The 17263-nt window shown below is 46.8% G+C and overlaps 1 protein-coding gene across 1 annotated transcript; it reads right to left on the bottom strand.

The window, feature by feature from the left end:
* Nucleotides 1-12504: 12504 nt before the first annotated feature.
* LOC119323227 (ACT domain-containing protein ACR3-like) lies at nt 12505-15491 on the bottom strand. The gene is made up of 8 exons (XM_037596822.1): nt 15060-15491; nt 14857-14957; nt 14612-14706; nt 14449-14494; nt 14200-14314; nt 14018-14085; nt 13119-13859; nt 12505-13031 (listed from the first exon to the last, which is right to left on the bottom strand). The coding sequence occupies exons 3-8, from the start codon at nt 14668-14670 to the stop codon at nt 12705-12707; spliced, it is 1356 nt and encodes a 451-aa protein (XP_037452719.1). The 5' UTR covers nt 14671-14706; nt 14857-14957; nt 15060-15491; the 3' UTR covers nt 12505-12704.
* Between the last annotated feature and the right edge of the window lie 1772 nt (nt 15492-17263).

Genomic DNA, 17263 nt, shown 5'->3' with positions numbered 1-17263 from the left:
ACTCCTTCTCTAGAAAGGATCAATTCTTAGCAACGTATATTTTGCCTTCGGATTTGTGATATAAGGTGTACCCAACGGTTTCCTTTGGGTATTCTATGAATACGCACTTCTCCGATTTGGGTTCGAGCTTATCAAGTTGAAACTATTTCACATAAGCATCGTAGCCCCAAATTTTAAGAAACGACAACTTAGGTTTATGGCTAAACCGTAGTTCATACGGTGTCATCTCAACGGATTTAGATGGTGCCCTATTTTAACGTGAATGCAGCTATCTCTAATGCATAACCTCAAAACGATGTTGGTAAATCGCTAAGAGACATCATTGATCGCACCATATCAAATAAAGTGCGGTTATGATGTTCGGACACACCGTTACGCTATGGTGTTCCAGGTGGCATGAGTTTGTGAAACTATTCCATATTATTTTAACTGAAGGCCAAACTCGTAACTCAAATATTCATCTCCACGATCAGATCATAGAAACTTTATTTTCTTGTTACGATAATTTTCCACTTCACTCTGAAATTCTTTGAACCTTTCAACTGTTTTAGATTTATGCTTCATCAAGTAGATATACCCATATCTGCTCAAATCATCTGTGAAGGTCAGAAAATAATGATACCCGCCACGAGCCTTAATACTCATTGGTCTGCATACATCAGAATGTATTATTTCCAACAAGTCAGTAGATCGTTCCATTGATTCGGAGAATGGAGTTTTAGTCATCTTGCCCAAAAGGCATGGTTCACAAGCATCAAATGATTCATAACCAAGTGATTCCGAAAATCCATCTTTATGGAGTTTCTTCATGCGCTTTACACCGATATGACCCAAATGGCAGTGCCACAAATAAGTTGCACTATCATTATTAACTTTGCATCTTTTGACATTAATATTATGAATATGTGTATCACTACAATCGAGATCCAACAAACTATTTTCATTCGGTGTATGACCATTGAAGGTTTTATTCATGTAAACAGAACAACAATTATTCTCTTACTTTAAATGAATAACCGTATTGCAATAAACATGATCAAATCATATTCATGCTCAACGCAAACGCCAAATAACATTTATTTAGGTTTAACACTAATCTCGAAAGTATAGGGAGTGTGTGATGATGATCATATCAATCTTGGAACTACTTCCAACACTCATCGTCACTTCCCCTTCAACTAGTCTCTGTTTATTCTATAACTCCTGTTTCGAGTTACTAATCTTAGCAACCGAACAAGTATCAAATACTCAGGGGCTACTATAAACACGAGTAAGGCACACATCAATAACCTGTATATCAAATATACCCTTGTTCACTTTGCCATCCTTCTTATCCACCAAATGTACAGTGCATTTCCGCTTCTAGTGACCATTTCCTTTGCAATGTATGCACTCAGTTTCAGGCTTTGGTACAGCTTTGGGCCTCTTCGCGGGAGTGACAACTTGCTTGTCATTCTACTTGAAGATCCGTTTCTTTCCCTTTGCCCTTCTTTTGAAACTAGTGGTCTTGTCAATCATCAACACTTGATGCTCTTTCTTGATTTCTACCTTCGTCGATTTCAACATCACGAAGAGCTCGGGAATCGTTTTCATCATCCCTTGCATACTATAGTTCATCATGAAGTTCTAGTAACTTGGTGATGGTGACTAGAGAACTCTGTCAATCACTATCTTATCTGGAAGATTAACTCCCACTTGATTCAAGTGATTGTAGTACCCAGACAATCTGAGCACATGCTCACTAGTTGAGCGATTCTCCTCCATCTTTTAGCCATAGAACTTATTGGAGACTTCATATCTCTCAACTCGGGTATTTGCTTGAAATATTACCTTCAATTCCTGGAATATCTCATATGGTCCATGACGTTCAAAACGTCTTTGAAGTCCCAATTCTAAGTCGTTAAGCATGGTGCACTAAACTATCAAGTAGTCATCATATTGAGCTAGCCAAACGTTCATAACGTCTGCATCTGCTCCTGCAATAGGTCTGTCACCTAGCGGTGCATTAAGGACATAATTCTTCTGTGCAGCATTGAGGATAAATCTCAGATCACGGATCCAATCTGCATAATTTATACTAACATCTTTCAACACAATTTTTCTCTAGGAACATATCAAAATAAACTTATGAAAGCAACAACGCGAGCTATTGATCTACAACATAATATGAAAAATACTACCAGGACTAAGTTCATGATAAATTTAACATAAGAACTCCCACTTAGACAGACATCTCTCTAGTCATCTAAGTGATCACGTGATCCAAATCAACTAAACCATGTTCGATCATCACGTGAGATGGAGTAGTTTTCAATGGTGAACATCACTATGTTGATCATATCTACTATATGATTCACGCTCGACCTTTCGGTCTCCGTGTTCCGAGGCCATATCTGTATATGCTAGGCTCATCAAGTTTAACCTGAGTATTCCGCGTGTGCAACTGTTTCACACCCGTTGTATTTGAATGTATAGCCTATCACACCCGATCATCACGTGGTGTCTCAGCACGAAGAACTTTCACAACGGTGCATACTCAGGGAGAACACTTCTTGATAATTAGTGAGAGATCATCTTATAATGCTACCGTCAATCAAAGCAAGATAAGATGCATAAAGGATAAACATCACATGCAATCAATATAAGTGATATGATATGGCCATCATCATCTTGTGCTTGTGACCTCCATCTCCGAAGCACCGTCGTGATCACCATCGTCACCAGCGTGACACCTTGATCTCCATCGTAGCATCATTGTCGTTTCGCCATCTATTGCTTCTATGACTATCGCTACCACTTAGTGATAAAGTAAAGCAATTACATGGCGCTTGCATTTCACACAATAAAGCGACAACCATATGGCTCCTGCCAGTTGCCGATAACTCAGTTACAAAACATGATCATCTCATACAATAAAATATAGCATCACGTCTTGACCATATCACATCACAACAAGCCCTGCAAAAACAAGTTAGACGTCCTCTACTTTGTTGTTGCAAATTTTACGTGGCTGCTACGGGCTGAGCAAGAACCGTTCTTATCTACGCATCAAAACCAGAATGATAGTTCATCAAGTTAGTGCTGTTTTAACCTTCGCAAGGACCGGGCGTAGCCACACTCGGTTCAACTAAAGTTGGAGAAACTGACACCCGTCAGCCACCTGTGTGCAAAAGCACGTCGGTAGAACCAGTCCTGCCTAAGTGTACACGTAATGTCGGTCCGGGACGCTACATCCAACAATACCGCCGAACCAAAGTATGACATGCTGGTAAGCAGTATCACTTGTATCGCCCACAACTCACTTGTGTTCTACTCGTGCATATAACATCTACGCATAAAACCTGGCTCGGATGCCACTGTTGGGGAACGTAGTAATTTCAAAAAAATCCTACGCACACACAAGATCATGGTGATGCATAGCAACAAGAGGGGGAGTGTGTCTTCATACCCTTGAAGATCACTAAGCGAAAGCGTTTATCAACGCGGTTGATGTAGTCGTACGTCTTCACGATCCGACCGATCCAAGTACCGAACGCACAGCACATCCGAGTTCTGCACACGTTCAGCTCGATGACGTCCTCGCCTTCTTGATCCAACAAGACGGGTGAAGTAGTAGATGAGTTCCGATAGCACGACGACATGGTGACGTTGTTGGTGAAGAACAATCTCCGCAGGGCCTCACCTAAGCACTACGAAAACTATGACGGAGGATAAACTAGAGGGGACGGGGTTGCCGGCACATGGCTTGGTGTTTCTTGATGTGCCTTTGGTGCTAGCCCTGCCCCTCTATTTATATGTTGAGCCCTGGGATCAAAACTTGGAGTTAAAGCCTCCTCAAAGTCGGTTTTGCCCGAAAGGCAAGAGTCCTACACGGATTCCAGGGCTAAACGCCAGGGTTCCCGGCGTCTACCCCCTAGATGCCAGGGTTCCTAGCGTCTAGCCTTTGGTCTCCGCAAAACTTCCTTTTGCACTTTCCAAAAGCCTCGTGGGTTTTCCCCTTTGGCCCAAATAACGTGTTCTCGTACCCAAACATTTCGAGAAACATCCGGAACCCCTTCCGGTGAATTCCGGAACCCTTCCGGAGATCGAACACTATTATCCCATATATCAAAGTTTATCTCCGGACCATTCCGGAGTTCTTCGTCATGTCCGTGATCTCATTCGGGACTCCGAACAACATTCGGTTACCAACATACATAACTCATATAATACTATATCGTCAACGAATGTTTAAGCGTGCGGACCCTACGGGTTGGAGAACTATGTAGACATAACCGAGACATCTCTCTAGTCAATAACCAATAGCGGAACCTGGATGCCCATATTGGCTCCTACATATTCTACAAAGATCTTTATCGGTCAAACCGCATAACAACATACGTTGTTCCCTTTGTCATCGGTATGTTACTTGCCCGAGATTCGATCGTCGGTATCCCAATACCTAGTTCAATCTCGTTACTGGCAAGTCTCTTTACTCGTTATGTAATGTATCATTCCGTAACTAACTCATTAGCTACATTGCTTGCAAGGCTTATAGTGATGTGCATTACTGAGAGGGCCCAGAGATACCTCTCTGACAATCGGAGTGACAAAACCTAATCTCGAAATACGCCAACTCAACATGTACCTTTGGAGACACCTATAGAGCTCCTTTATAATCACCTAGTTACGTTGTGACGTTTGGTATCACACAAAGTGTTCCTCCGGTAAATGGGAGTTGCATAATCTCATAGTTGTAGGAACATGTATAAGTCATGAAGAAAGCAATAGCAACATACTAAATGATCAAGTGCTAAGATAATGGAATGGGTCATGTCAATCACATCATACTTCTAATGATGTGATCTCGTTATTCAAATGACAACTCATGTCTATGGCTAGGAAACACAACCATCTTTGATCAACAAGCTAGTCAAGTAGAGGCATACTAGTGACACTATGGTTGTCTATGTATTCACACATGTATTATGTTTCCGGTTAATACAATTGTAGCATGAATAATAAACATTTATCATGAAATAAGAAAATAAATAATAACTTTATTATTGCCTCTAGGGCATATTTCCTTCACCTGCAAGTAAGAAGAAAAGGTTATAAGCATATTTGTCAAGCTATAATTTATATACAAGTCCCAAGCACATTGCAAGCAAAGAACTTGGCACTTGGGGGGTAATGTATGAGAAAGTTCTTTTTATATTGAGTTGCAGGAGATCCGATTCATCTTTCTCAAATAAGCCGGCCTCTGAGGGCTATGAGGTGAAGTTCTATTTTGAAGATAATAAAAATGATCCGACTTATCTTTATCAAGACAAGCCGGTTCATGAGGGCTATGACTCGAAATTTGCAATGACATATTGATTAAAGTCTTCACCATACTCAAAAAATCTTCTCCTATGGCTAAGACTTGGGGGTTGGATGATTGTATAGACAGAGGAATAAGATGTTCATACCTCATATTTCTGTCGCATTCTTTTGACTATGTCTGCTTCCAGATCACGACCGGTATCCAGGCAGCTTAGATAGCTGGAATATAGCTCACTAACATCCAAGTTTGAGTAGCTTGCAATTTCAAATTCGGATTCGCTCTTTTCAATTAATTCCTCCTTGGCAGAATGCTTAGCCAAAATAGTGGGATTCCCCGGCTCTACATAGCCAATGCCAGTAATCAAGACATCTTCAGTATCTGCCTCAGTAGGCTTAATGGGGCTTGGCGGCTTAGCACCTGATGGGTCAATGCTCATGGGGTCCACGGGGGTGTCATGAATTTCTAGTGGCAGGTCATTAGCAGTGTCTTCAGAGTTCTGAGTGGAAGCTTCAGATGCTAGCATTTGTTTCTTGGGTTCATGGACCTTAGGATTTTCGGCCGGCTTGCCCATTTTCAGTTTCTTGCTCGAATTGGCTATACCATTGAGAATAAGACATATGAGGATGTGGATATATTAGTTTTAAAGGAGTTAAAGCAAAGAAGTCAAAGTGTTCTTACCCAGGGGCAATCTTGAAGGGAGGCATCTGAGTCCCAGTACAGTCGCCAGAGGATGAATGGGAAGTTTCCTGATAATTTGAGTCAGAAGGATTAAGTGGTTGACGAATAAGACCAGCCTTTGGAAAAAATGGGATTGAACTCTGAGGCACCTCTTTTCGACGTTTGCGAGGGACTAGCGTGTTGGGTAAGCCGGCAGAATGGTCTCCGCCTCCGTTGTTCTGGGTTGTATGACGGGCTTCATGCTGTTGTTTCTTCAAAATAAAGTTTGGATCCAAGTAAGCTAACGGGTGAGAAAACCTTACTTTTCGGGCCACTTGTCGAACTTTCTGTCTTGGCTAAAGCTCTGAGTCGGAGGAAATATTAGTTACCTCTTCAATGTCTGCTTGGCTGGTCTCCGCATCATCCTGAGAGGAGTCAGATAAAAAAGGAACCAAGAGAATAAAGTTCCACCTCCAACTCATTATCCAGGGCAAATATATCTGAGGTGTCTGGTTTCTTCTTGTTCTTCTTTGAGGCCTTGGTCTTTGCTCTGACCTTTTTGGCAGGTTTTTCCTGAATTTTTTTGCTCCAAAAAGAAGAGTCGGCCTGGAAAAAGTAAATGATGATAAGAAGTGTGCAGTTTACACGAATAATGAATAAAGTAAATGGGTTTGAGTACTTACATCTAGAGCCGGGTTAAGAGTGCAGACGGGATTCAACTCCGCCTTGCTGCAGCTTTCTAAGCTTTCCCCAAGCAGTGTTTTAGTCATCTCATTGATTGCTTTATCATCTAGACACACTTGACAGTGACACTGTGGATCTTTGATGTCACCAGTATATGTACACATCAAGCCGGGCCGACGGCTCAAAGGTACGATCCTCCAAGTGACCCAGCATCGGACCAGGTCGCACCGGTTAATCCATTAGCCAGCAAGGCTCTTACCTTCGAAAAGTCGGGCATATACTTAGCCCGTTCGGTGGTGCTAATCCGGTCCGGAAGTGGATGTTTTGGGTTAAGCCGGCAGTCGCAGAAACCCGCAGAGGATTTTTGTCGGATGGAGATGTGTCTTGGCAGTAAAACCAGGCCTGATTCTAGTCTTTAGGGTAACTGGGAAGTGCGGCTGAAGGGAAGATAGCATCTCTTCGTCTTTGGATCGAGATTCCACCAAGCTCTAAGCTGGGTCCGTCTGTGAATTCAGTCTGGCAGTTCAAATAATAATACTCTCTAAAAAGATCAACACTAGTCTCTTCTTGAAGGTATACTTCACAAAAGACTTGGAAGTTGCAGATGTCGGAACAGAGTTGGGTCCGATATCTTGAGGGTGAAATTGAAAGAAGTTCAGTATGTCGCGAAAGAATTTTGACCCGGGCGGTGAAAAGCCCCAATTTCTATGATCAACAAAGGCTATAACTTCGCCCTCCTTTGGTTGAGGTCTAACTTCTGGCCCTGGAACCCGCCAGTGGATGATATTTTTGGCTGCTAAGTCGCCCGTCTGAACATACCCATTAAGAGTTTGCTCCGTGACAGTTGAAGCAACCCAATTGCACGAGGTGAGAGTCTTAGTCATGTTTAGCCTAAGAAGGAAATATTGGCGGGTTAAATATGTGATGTTAAGCCGCCCAATGGTTAAAGAAAGCAAGTTCATTATACAGAATTGGTTATGGACAAAGATTGATTGCTAGGAATTAAAGGCATGGTTAAACCCGCAAGGCATAGCCGGGTAATATCGACATTGGATAAACACTAGCAATTTAAAAGTTCATAAATGAGCCAGTTGGTATTTGGCGGGTTACAAAATATCATTTAAGCCGCCCATACAGCAGTGATAAAGCAGCTAGCTACAGATCTAGAGTTGAGTGAAATTTCACCGAGTGCTGGATAATAGGTTTTACACATTCTGCTTATAATTTTGGATCTACAGCAGTTCAGAAAATGGGAATAATTATTAAACCTAAAATACCGCAATGGAAGAACATGCGAGTTGAGATTGAATCTTGGACAGAGGGGGTGCATTTATGATTGGAAGAAGATGCTAAACTACTACCACACAACTTCACTACCGTTTTCAGATCGAACTAAGTGCTTAAGGAGGAGACTATGATGAACGGAGATGAACACCGACGAACGACAGAAACCCTAATGCAGATTTGACGCAAAGGGAGATGGGACCTACTGATGCTGATGAACAGCGGAGGGGCACCGCCAAGTTCTGGTCGAGGTTAGGTTGATGCAGCGGCCAGGTTGGTGCAGTCGACTAGGGCGACGGAGCTCTGTTGGCATTGGTCGTCATGAGGAGGAAGAAGAAGAGGCAGAGGCAGGGGTAAAAGTGAAAAGGAGTGCCCCTATCCCTATTTATAAGGGGGTGAGAAGATGGAATGTGCGGAGATCAAAGAGGTAAAATGATTATATTAACAATACGGCTGCCTTGATTCTTGGGAAGTCTATTAAAGATAAAGATCCATTGAGATATCATCGGTTTTGTGCGGAATTAATGTGCATGACATCATGGAGGGTTACAATGACTTATTGGTATGACGTCATGGTGGGTTATAGCAGTTTGAATAAAGTTCGACACTAGACCACAGTTCTGTTAAAGTTAAAACAGTGAAGATTGACGTGAACTAGTTCAAGTCAACCTGGGGCCTAATGCTGGGGATATAACTCCGAGGTATGACCCGCCCAGGAGGGGCCGGGTTACACCGTTGGCGGTTGAATATGAAAAGGTCCAAGGAGGCCCAGGGCGTGAAGACGACGACTCATGGAGGTAGGCCTGGTGAAGGCCCAAGACCCGGGCTTGTGAACTGTCGTATGATAGCTTGCCTTGTAAGGCAATGACTAGTTAGAAACTGAGCCGGTCGGGACTCTGTAAGCCGCCGGGTGCCAACCTGTGTATATAAAGGTGAGACCCGCCGGCGGGTTAACTCAAGAAACAAGCAATCGAGAACTAGGTCAAGCGTATCCGCTCCCTTGTAATCAAAACTCAAGCAATACAACTAGAAGCAGGACGTAGGCTTTTACCTCCATTGTGAGGGGCCAAACCTGGGTAAACTCTTTGTGTCCTTTGTCCCGTTCAACTCCTTCAAGCTAACCTAGTCGTGATGGCTCCACACCTAAGTCCTTTCACTAGGGATCTGCCATGATAAAACAACCACAGTCAGTATAAACATTGAACTCTTTAGGTGGCAAATAGAATTCCAAAGTTTTTAAAGCCCCAAAAAGGGCATACATGCTGGTAGGTACTCCACTTCTGCCTAGCTTCACTTAACTTCTCATTCAGGAAAGTAATGGGCTTCCTTTTTTATATATAGAATAGCCTCAATGCCTACTCCACTTGGATCAGACTCCGACTCAGTAATCTTGTTGAAATCGGGTAGCACCAACATACGTGATTGTGATAATTTTTCTTGATCTCATTGAACAAGTTTCAACCGCTTCTGTCCATTGGGACCTTTCTTTCTTCAAACACTTGGGAATTGGTGTCATGATAGCGCTGAAATTATTCACAAATCTCATGCAGAAAGTTGAAGGCCATGGAAACGTTTTACCTCAAAAATGGTCTTTGGAGTTGGCCATTCTTTGGTTGCTTCAACCTTAGGATCACCAACATGGACGCCCTCATTTGTTATGGCAAGTCCTAGAAAAAGAAGTTGCGTTTGCATGAAAACTCATTTCTTCGAGTTGATGTAGAGCTCATTTTCTGTAGAACTCCTAGCACCTTCGAATATGATCAAAGGGCTCGCCCTCATCTTTGCTATAGATCAAGATGTCATCAAAATAAACCATAATAAAGTGGCTAAGAAGGGCCGAAGAACTTGATTTATCAAGTGCATAAATGCGTTCAAGAGTCCAAATGGCTAACAACCCGTCGGTGATATTTGCTTTTTAAATCTAGCTTGGCGAACGCTCTTGGCCCACTAAAATGATTCAACATAACATCGAGATGGGGAATAGGAAATCTGTACCTTATGGTAATCTTGTTGATGGCTCTACTGCGCAAACAGAAGCACCAAAATCCATCTTTCTTTGGCATGCGCAGGGCTGGTACAACACATGGGCTAATATTTTTCTCAAATGTACCTTTTACAAAAAATCCTTCAGTTTCTCTTTCAATACATCATGCTCTTTTGTATTCATTCGTAGTGAGGAAGATTAGAAAACACTTGCTCATTAAGTTAAGTCAATTCTATGTTGAATTTCTTTCATCGGTGGCACACCTTGTGGCTCTCGAAGTATGTTCTGAAATTCTGCTAATAAGACACATGCATTTGCTGGAATTTTGACATTTGGGTGTGCTTCTCCTTTTACAATAAGCCCAATACACAAATTTACCTCCTCAAATCTTCCACAAACTCAAAACAGATGTGGGAGATAGTTAACATATTTTTCCCTTCCTCCTTGGAGGTGCCATCAGTTTTGTTTGGTTGAATAATGATTTTTCTCTTGCACTTCTCTTGTTCCAAATGGAAGAGTAGAAATTTTTCTTGGCCTTGTGTGGTATCCCCATCAAATTGTCAAGGTCTTTTTTTAGGGTAAACGTTGCCGCATTTATTTAAACGAATGCGTTCGTAATGTCATCCGAGATTACATCAAGCACACAATCTGGAGTGACCCCCAACCAAATCTTGCAAAGTTCATCACCTACACCTAATTTTGCTAACCTATGAGCGGAAACATTTGCAGTACGACCAATCCAAGAGACTTTAGAGCTAGCGAACGAAGAAAGCATCGTCTTCACCTCCTGAATCAACAGGCCAGCACTTGACATCTCCTTCTGCTTATTATTGAGCATCTTAACCACCCTCCGCGAGTCCAGTTCAACATGTAGTTTCTCTACGTTTAATTCTTGTGCCAGTTCAAGTCCTCGCTTGCTGGCAAGAATCTCAAGCATCTCTGGGTCGCTAATGCCTCGGAAAATATGGCACAAGCCACCTCTAAAGGCACCATGCTCATCCCTAAGCACCGCACCAGTTCCCCCCTGCCACCTGATTTAGCAACCGCCCCATCTGAGTTAATTTTTAGCCACCCCTCCGCAGGAGGTTGCCATTTTTGCTTCAGCTGCTGCTCCCGCGGGGGCTTGTTGTCAGCATGAACTGCTCTCCACTCAGTCATATGGGACACCACCGCTTCTATGATTTCATGTGGCTGGGCTATTCTCTTTCCTTCTCTAGCTTCGTTCCTTGCTAACCAAAGCTCGTATGTCGCTTGAATCATTGCTCCCTTCTCCTCATCAGACGCCTCGGCGAACCACCCTAGGAGCCAGCGAGCTAACGCGCTCTGGGAGTCGATCGGACTTGGTGGTTTGGCCACCATAACTCCCTTCTCCGAGCACAAAAGCTGCCAGAACAAGTTGGAATGCTGGCACGACCAGAACCGGTGCAGCACCGTTTCTTCCCGTCTGCACGCCACACAAAAAAAAATCCCTGGTTTGATTCTCCGCCGGTGCAGCTCAGCCCCCACCGCTAGTCCATTTCGAATCAGCCTCCACACGTGAATTTTGGCCTTTGGTGGCCCATAATGCCATGTATCCTCTATGCTTAGCAACTGAACTCGAGGCTTCCGGCTGTCCGTTCCTCGCATTATCCAGTGCTTTCCACAAATGATATCCAAATTTTACAGAGAAAACGCCATCATGCGTGAAGTTCCAAGCAAGATAGTCCTCGCAGCTCGGGCCTCCAATCGCTATTTGCTGGATATCCTTTGCGTCATCCTCAGAGAACATCATATTTACTTTATCCATATCCCAGCTGCTCCCATCAATTGTTATCAGGTGAGCTACCTTGGTTATACCTGTAACACAAATTTGTCCAAGAGGTTTCATACTACCTGCTTGTGGAATCCAATTATCGTGATGGATATTCACATCGCATCCATTACCAATCCGCCAAACGAGGCCCTCCCGAAGCAGGTCCCTTCCCCAAAGAATGCTTCTAAAAATGTACGAGGCCAACGCAGGGTTTTGAAATTCGGCCGTAAAAAATGGATTTCGGCCGAATTTCGGCCATCTCGGCCTAGGGCGAAATCTATTTTCCGCCGAAATTGGTCAAATTTGAGAAATTTTGGTCAAATTTTAATCAAATTTCAGTCAAAATTTGGTCAAATTTTGACCGAAATTTTTAAAAACGACCGAAATTCGGCCATCTCGGCCTAGGGCGAGAAAAATCACAAACCGAAAATCAAAACGCTGGGCCGACGCCGGTGCTGTAGCTGTCGTTATCGAGTCTGCGCTGAAGTAACGTGCCTTGAGCACACGGGCACACAGGGAGTTAGGTTGCTGAAGGATTCTCCATGCTTGCTTTGCTAGCAACGCTTGATTGAAGGCCTCCGGATCACGGAAACCCATTCCTCCATCCCTCTTCGAAGCACACATTTTCTGCCATGAAATCCAATGTACCTTGCGTTCACCACGCGTTGCAGCCCACCAGAATTTAGAAGAAATTGATGTCAGGTTCCGGCATATTTTCTTCGTGAGCTGGAAACAACTCATGGTGTACTATGTAGGTACAGCTTGAAGCCCCGATTTGATCAACAAAAATACGCGAGGTTGAGAAAAATATAGGCATCATCATCGCACCTCTTTTCTCCCTCTTGGACGAAGATTCCTTTATCTTTCTCTTCGAAAGATCATCGGGTGCTCGAAAAAATCGAGGAAAATGGGGAAAGTTGTTGGAAAAAGGTACACCAAGAGCTTCCATACTGACTACTCTAGTTGGGGCCATTTTACAACAATTTGCACGACGGAGATTATGCTCCGAGTTTGGCGAAGAGGCCGCCGAAGGAGAAGAAGCTGGTCTTGGCCATGCTGCCACCAGTCCGCTCCGGCGCCTTGTCAGCGGGCACCTTCTTGACGTTGAGCATGACGGTCTGGCCGACCTGTCCCCGAAGGCCCTCGATGGCCTTCATGTCCACCGGCTGCCCCGACGCGTCACGCACGTAGAAGACGTTCACGGCCTGCTCCCCCACCGTCGTCACGTCGGCCCTCGTCACCGTCAGGCCGTGCTCCCGGAGCACCCTCGTCACGTCCGACAGCAGCCCCACCCTGTCCCTCCCGCAGAGCTCAAGCGTGAATCCCTGCAATGTACCCCGCGCCGGCGTTAGTCAGAAACAGCACGCCGTCGACCAGAGAACTGAACCGAATTCTGTTGCTGCACCACCCACCTCGGACACTCTTCTGGAGATCGCCGCTTCGAGGCACTTGGTCACCTTCTCTGCCTCGTCCTTCAGCAGCGTGCGCCCGTCCTTGCGACGAATGTACAGCTCCTGGACGCCGTAGATGCCTTCGGACGTGACAGCGGCGTGGAAGACGACGTACTGCATGTCCGTCAGCGTGCAGACGATGTCGAACAGCAGCTTGGGCCGGTCCCTGCACCTCACGTTCACCACCGAGTAATCCTTCTCCTCGCAGTGCTCCACGGTCACCGCCGTGCCGTCGTCGTCCGCGGGACGGCCCTGCGGCGTACCGTCGCCGCCCAGGTCCATGTCCGCGTGCATCAGCTGGTGCAGCCGGCGGTCCACGTGGGTGGAGCCGGCGGAGAAGTTGGTGTGCGCTCCCCGGCCGTCGCCGTCGTCATCGTCTCCGCCGCCGTGCCCGCGGAGCACGTGCCGCAGCCGCTCCTCGATCCCGGCCAGACGGCACGCGTCCTCGATGGCCTGCCCCGAGGACACGTCGTTGACGTACACCACACAGGCCACCCTCGTCCTGTGCGTCCACACCTCGGCAGCCATCACGTTGCACTGGAGCTCCGCCAGGACGGCAAAGATCTCGGAGAGAAGGCCGGTTCTGTCGGGGCCCTTGAGCTCGATGGCGGTGTGGTCGCCGATCGAGTGCATCCCGACTGATCTCCCAGGCGAATTGCTGCCCTTCGTCGCGCCCGGTATGTTGCTGCCCGGACCTAAGGCCTGTCAACAAACAATAATAATTCAGCTATTCAGCTCCCACTCAGTTTCAGAGTAATAATCTCAGCTTCTTCTTGGAAAACTAATTAACAGATTCCGAAATCAATCGAATGTCTCAAAATTTTAAGAGTTTAAACGGATGGTGATTGGAATTTGCAAACCTTCTCGATGTGCTGAATGGTCTTGTCATCGGTCACCTTCTGCCCTTGCTTATCCAGCACATGGAACACTGCATCGTTTAGTCGCAATATACAGCTCAAATGGCAAGGCTGTGTAACATTTTAAGTTGGAGTAATGATGCTCTATGGAAATGAATACTATTGCATAGCACAGGGCGTCTTACCGTCCATGAACCATCCGCCATCCGAGGTGATGTACGCTTTCATGATGGTGAGGTCAAGATCGCTCAGGACCTGCACCACCTCCAGCAGAATGCCATTCTTGTTCATACTGTCCACCTAAAACCATCACAAGGCAGAGAAGCTCATTAACTGATCATACGGCACATAAAATTGCGTACACAAATTTGGAGTTTGAAACGATTCCCGACTGTTTCTTGCCTCTGAACAGGATGAATTCAGATGGTTCTTACCTTCACTAGGGTGCAGTCGCGGCATGTGTTGTTGTCGATGCAGACCCTGCAAAGTTTTTACCGGGTTAAGAGCAGATATTAGCAGAATTTCCAGCAAGTGATGGCATATAAACCGGATGATGAACGAAATCGATCAAATTCTGAAGCTTAATTAGGGACCAACCGAGGAGGGTTGATGCGCTGATTGAAGTTCTCATACTCAGGATCGAAGTAAGGCCGCATCTTTCCCCGGCAGTGGATCCTTCCTTCACCCTGCCGCTGAAAGAATCAATTGCGAGCCAACGTTATCGGTGTGATCCATGTATGTATGGTGATCTCCAATCATGGGAGCAGGACTTGGATCCAAATTAACAAAGGAGAAGAGCATAAAGCAGACGTAATCACTTTGGGGAAATGGAGTAGACCAACCTTTCAGTCGATTCTTCCGCCAGGGTAGCTTCAAAGTTCCTGCTTTCGCTGAATTTTCTTTTATATCTTGGATCGAAAGCGAAGCTGGTACCTGCGGTATCCTGAAAAGTCATCGGACATTTCGAATCAATTTCAGAAACAAGGATACTTGCTTAGAAATCTCATGAATTCAGAGACCGAGGCGAGGATAAAGAAAGAAATACTTGGAATCGCAGAGCTGGTTCTTTCCTTTTCCCGGGAACAATGGTGTATGAAATCAACAACCATGGACGGGCAATATTTCCTTGAGACCATCATAGGGGCGTAGACTAAAGCACACAAGCAAGATACTATTTCGCCTCATGGTGGCCTGAACAATTCAGCAGAACGGCGAGTGGCTGTGGAAAATGGATACTTTATGTGCTCGTCATGGCTTGATGCAGAATCAGCAACCACAAGCGAGCCATAGCCAAATTATTGCTGGAATCTGACTAGCTAGAGCTACACCGCTGCTCGCATTAGAATAAGCAGTGAGGAATCAAGAACACGTCAGGTTGACAGGATAGGGACCACGCCTTTCTTTCCCCACTCGCCAGGCAATTGGACAAAGCCTTCTTCGTCTGCCGCTGTGGTGGCCACTGACGGAGGGAATCTCGGTGCCTCCGCTCCAACTAGAAGATATGTTACGGTTTTAGCCGTGGTGCTCAGATGGACGGTGATGCTTCTTCTTTGATTTGCTCTTTCAAGCTTTGATATTTTTTATTGACTTTTTTTTATCGACGCCTGTGTCGCCCCCCGCAGGCGACCCGGGCGAAACCCTAGCCCCCGGGCCGCCACCCCTCCCCTACCCCCTCCCCCCTCGCCCTCGTCGGCAGGCGCCACCGTCGGCAGGCGCCGCCGGGCAAAGCCCGCGCGGCGTCCGCGGCGGCGGGGCACTTCCCTCTCGTGAGGCCATGGTTGCGCGGGGCTGCCTGGCCAAGGAGAGGCGTGGGGGCTGCCTGGCCAAGGAGAGGCGTGGGGGCTGCGCTGCGAGCTGACGCTGACCGGCGCAACGGATTTGGCGCTGCGGTGAGCGCGCTGGTGCTTGCGGATGGACGAGGGAAGGTGGGGGGCGATGGGCGCGACGGCGCGAGGAGGGCGGCTCGTCGGGGGCGATGCGTCTGCGTGGCGCCCTGGCGCTGCTCCCGGCGCGGTTCGGCATTGCGCGGGGCACGGGATAAGCGCGGTTGGCGCCCCCTGCACGGATCTGTTGGGTGGCGGCGCCGGTGCGCGAGGAGTTTGGGCGACACGGCGGTGAGGGGCTCCAAGCCCGATCTGATTTTGGGCGGTCCTGCGCCCAGATCTCGATGGCCGGTGGCGCCTGGATCGGAGAGGCGGGAGCGGTGGTGCCGGTGGATGCTGGTGGTTTCCTCCTTGCAAGCGTGTGCACGTCCAGCTCCTGGAGCAGGGCCCCGTCCAGCCTGTTGGTGCTAGAGGAAGCTCGGGCAGACCAGATCCAACACGGAGGTCCGGTCCTTGCGCGCGGCGGTGCGAGCACGTTAAGTTTTGGCCTGGTTTTTGCTCTGTTCGGCGCGCTGCGGTGCGGGCCGGTCAGCGATGGTTCTACTTCAGTCTCTCCTGGTGCGCTGCGGTGCGAAGTCTCGCCCAGGTCTACGCACGGAGCTGGAGGACGGCCGGAGTCGATTGGGTTCACCCAGGTCCTGCGAGCGGCGGTGCGGACCGGCCAGGTTGACGTGTGCTCGCCTAGGTTCTGCGTGCGGCGGCGACTATCCCGTGTCTGGTAGTGTGTGCTTGGCCTTGTTCTGCCCGGTGGTGCTGGTTTGGTCTCGGATCCTGGATGATTTGCGGAAGGCTTAGCTCCGGATGAAAATCCTGCATCGACTTCGTCGGTGCCGACGGTAACGGCATCTATGGATGTCGTCTTCTTCCTTGGAGGTGCCGCCGTGGAGCTCATTGCTCTTCCTGCCTCATGGCTGAGGTCTCCGGGTGAAAACCTAAGATCTGGCGGAGCTAGATCGGATGACGGCGGTGTTCTCGATACCACTTCCTTCTTGGAGGCGTCATCTTGGAGGCCTCGACGATGGATTCCGATGGTGTGCACGGTTGCTGGCGGATCTTGGGTTTGTGTTGGTGCCGGCGGGTTTCTGTTTTCTTTCTTTTCTTTCTGCACTAGCCCTTTTGCGGTGCTTTCCTCCTTTGGAGGTGTTCTTGTTACTCCTCTTCTGATCAATGAATTTGGAACGTTCAAAAAAAAGCTTTGATATTTTTTAGTTTGTTTTTAGGACAGCTTAAAATGAGTTACTTGCAACTTCAACCGGGCAACCCATTTCGTCCGTCCACATCCGTTTGAATGGCCGTGAACCAAAACATCGGCCCAACGCACGGACCTAAACCCAAAACATGTCCGCTTTATGTCCACGCCGACCCA

The sequence above is a fragment of the Triticum dicoccoides genome, chromosome 6B, assembly GCF_002162155.2.
Source record: "Triticum dicoccoides isolate Atlit2015 ecotype Zavitan chromosome 6B, WEW_v2.0, whole genome shotgun sequence".
Lineage (NCBI taxonomy): Eukaryota > Viridiplantae > Streptophyta > Magnoliopsida > Poales > Poaceae > Triticum > Triticum dicoccoides.
This window is presented reverse-complemented; position numbering and strand designations above follow the sequence as displayed.

What these genes read in the sequence shown, in the direction of transcription:
- LOC119323227 (XM_037596822.1), bottom strand. Translation starts at nt 14,670, where the DNA reads ATGCGGCCTTACTTCGATCCTGAGTATGAGAACTTCAATCAGCGCATC. An exon ending in GCGACTGCACCCTAGTGAAG is followed by an intron (nt 14,315 to 14,448) that starts GTAAGAACCATC and finishes TGATGGTTTTAG; the next exon opens with GTGGACAGTATGAACAAGAA. An exon ending in CCATTCAGCACATCGAGAAG is followed by an intron (nt 13,860 to 14,017) that starts GTTTGCAAATTC and finishes GTTTGTTGACAG; the next exon opens with GCCTTAGGTCCGGGCAGCAA.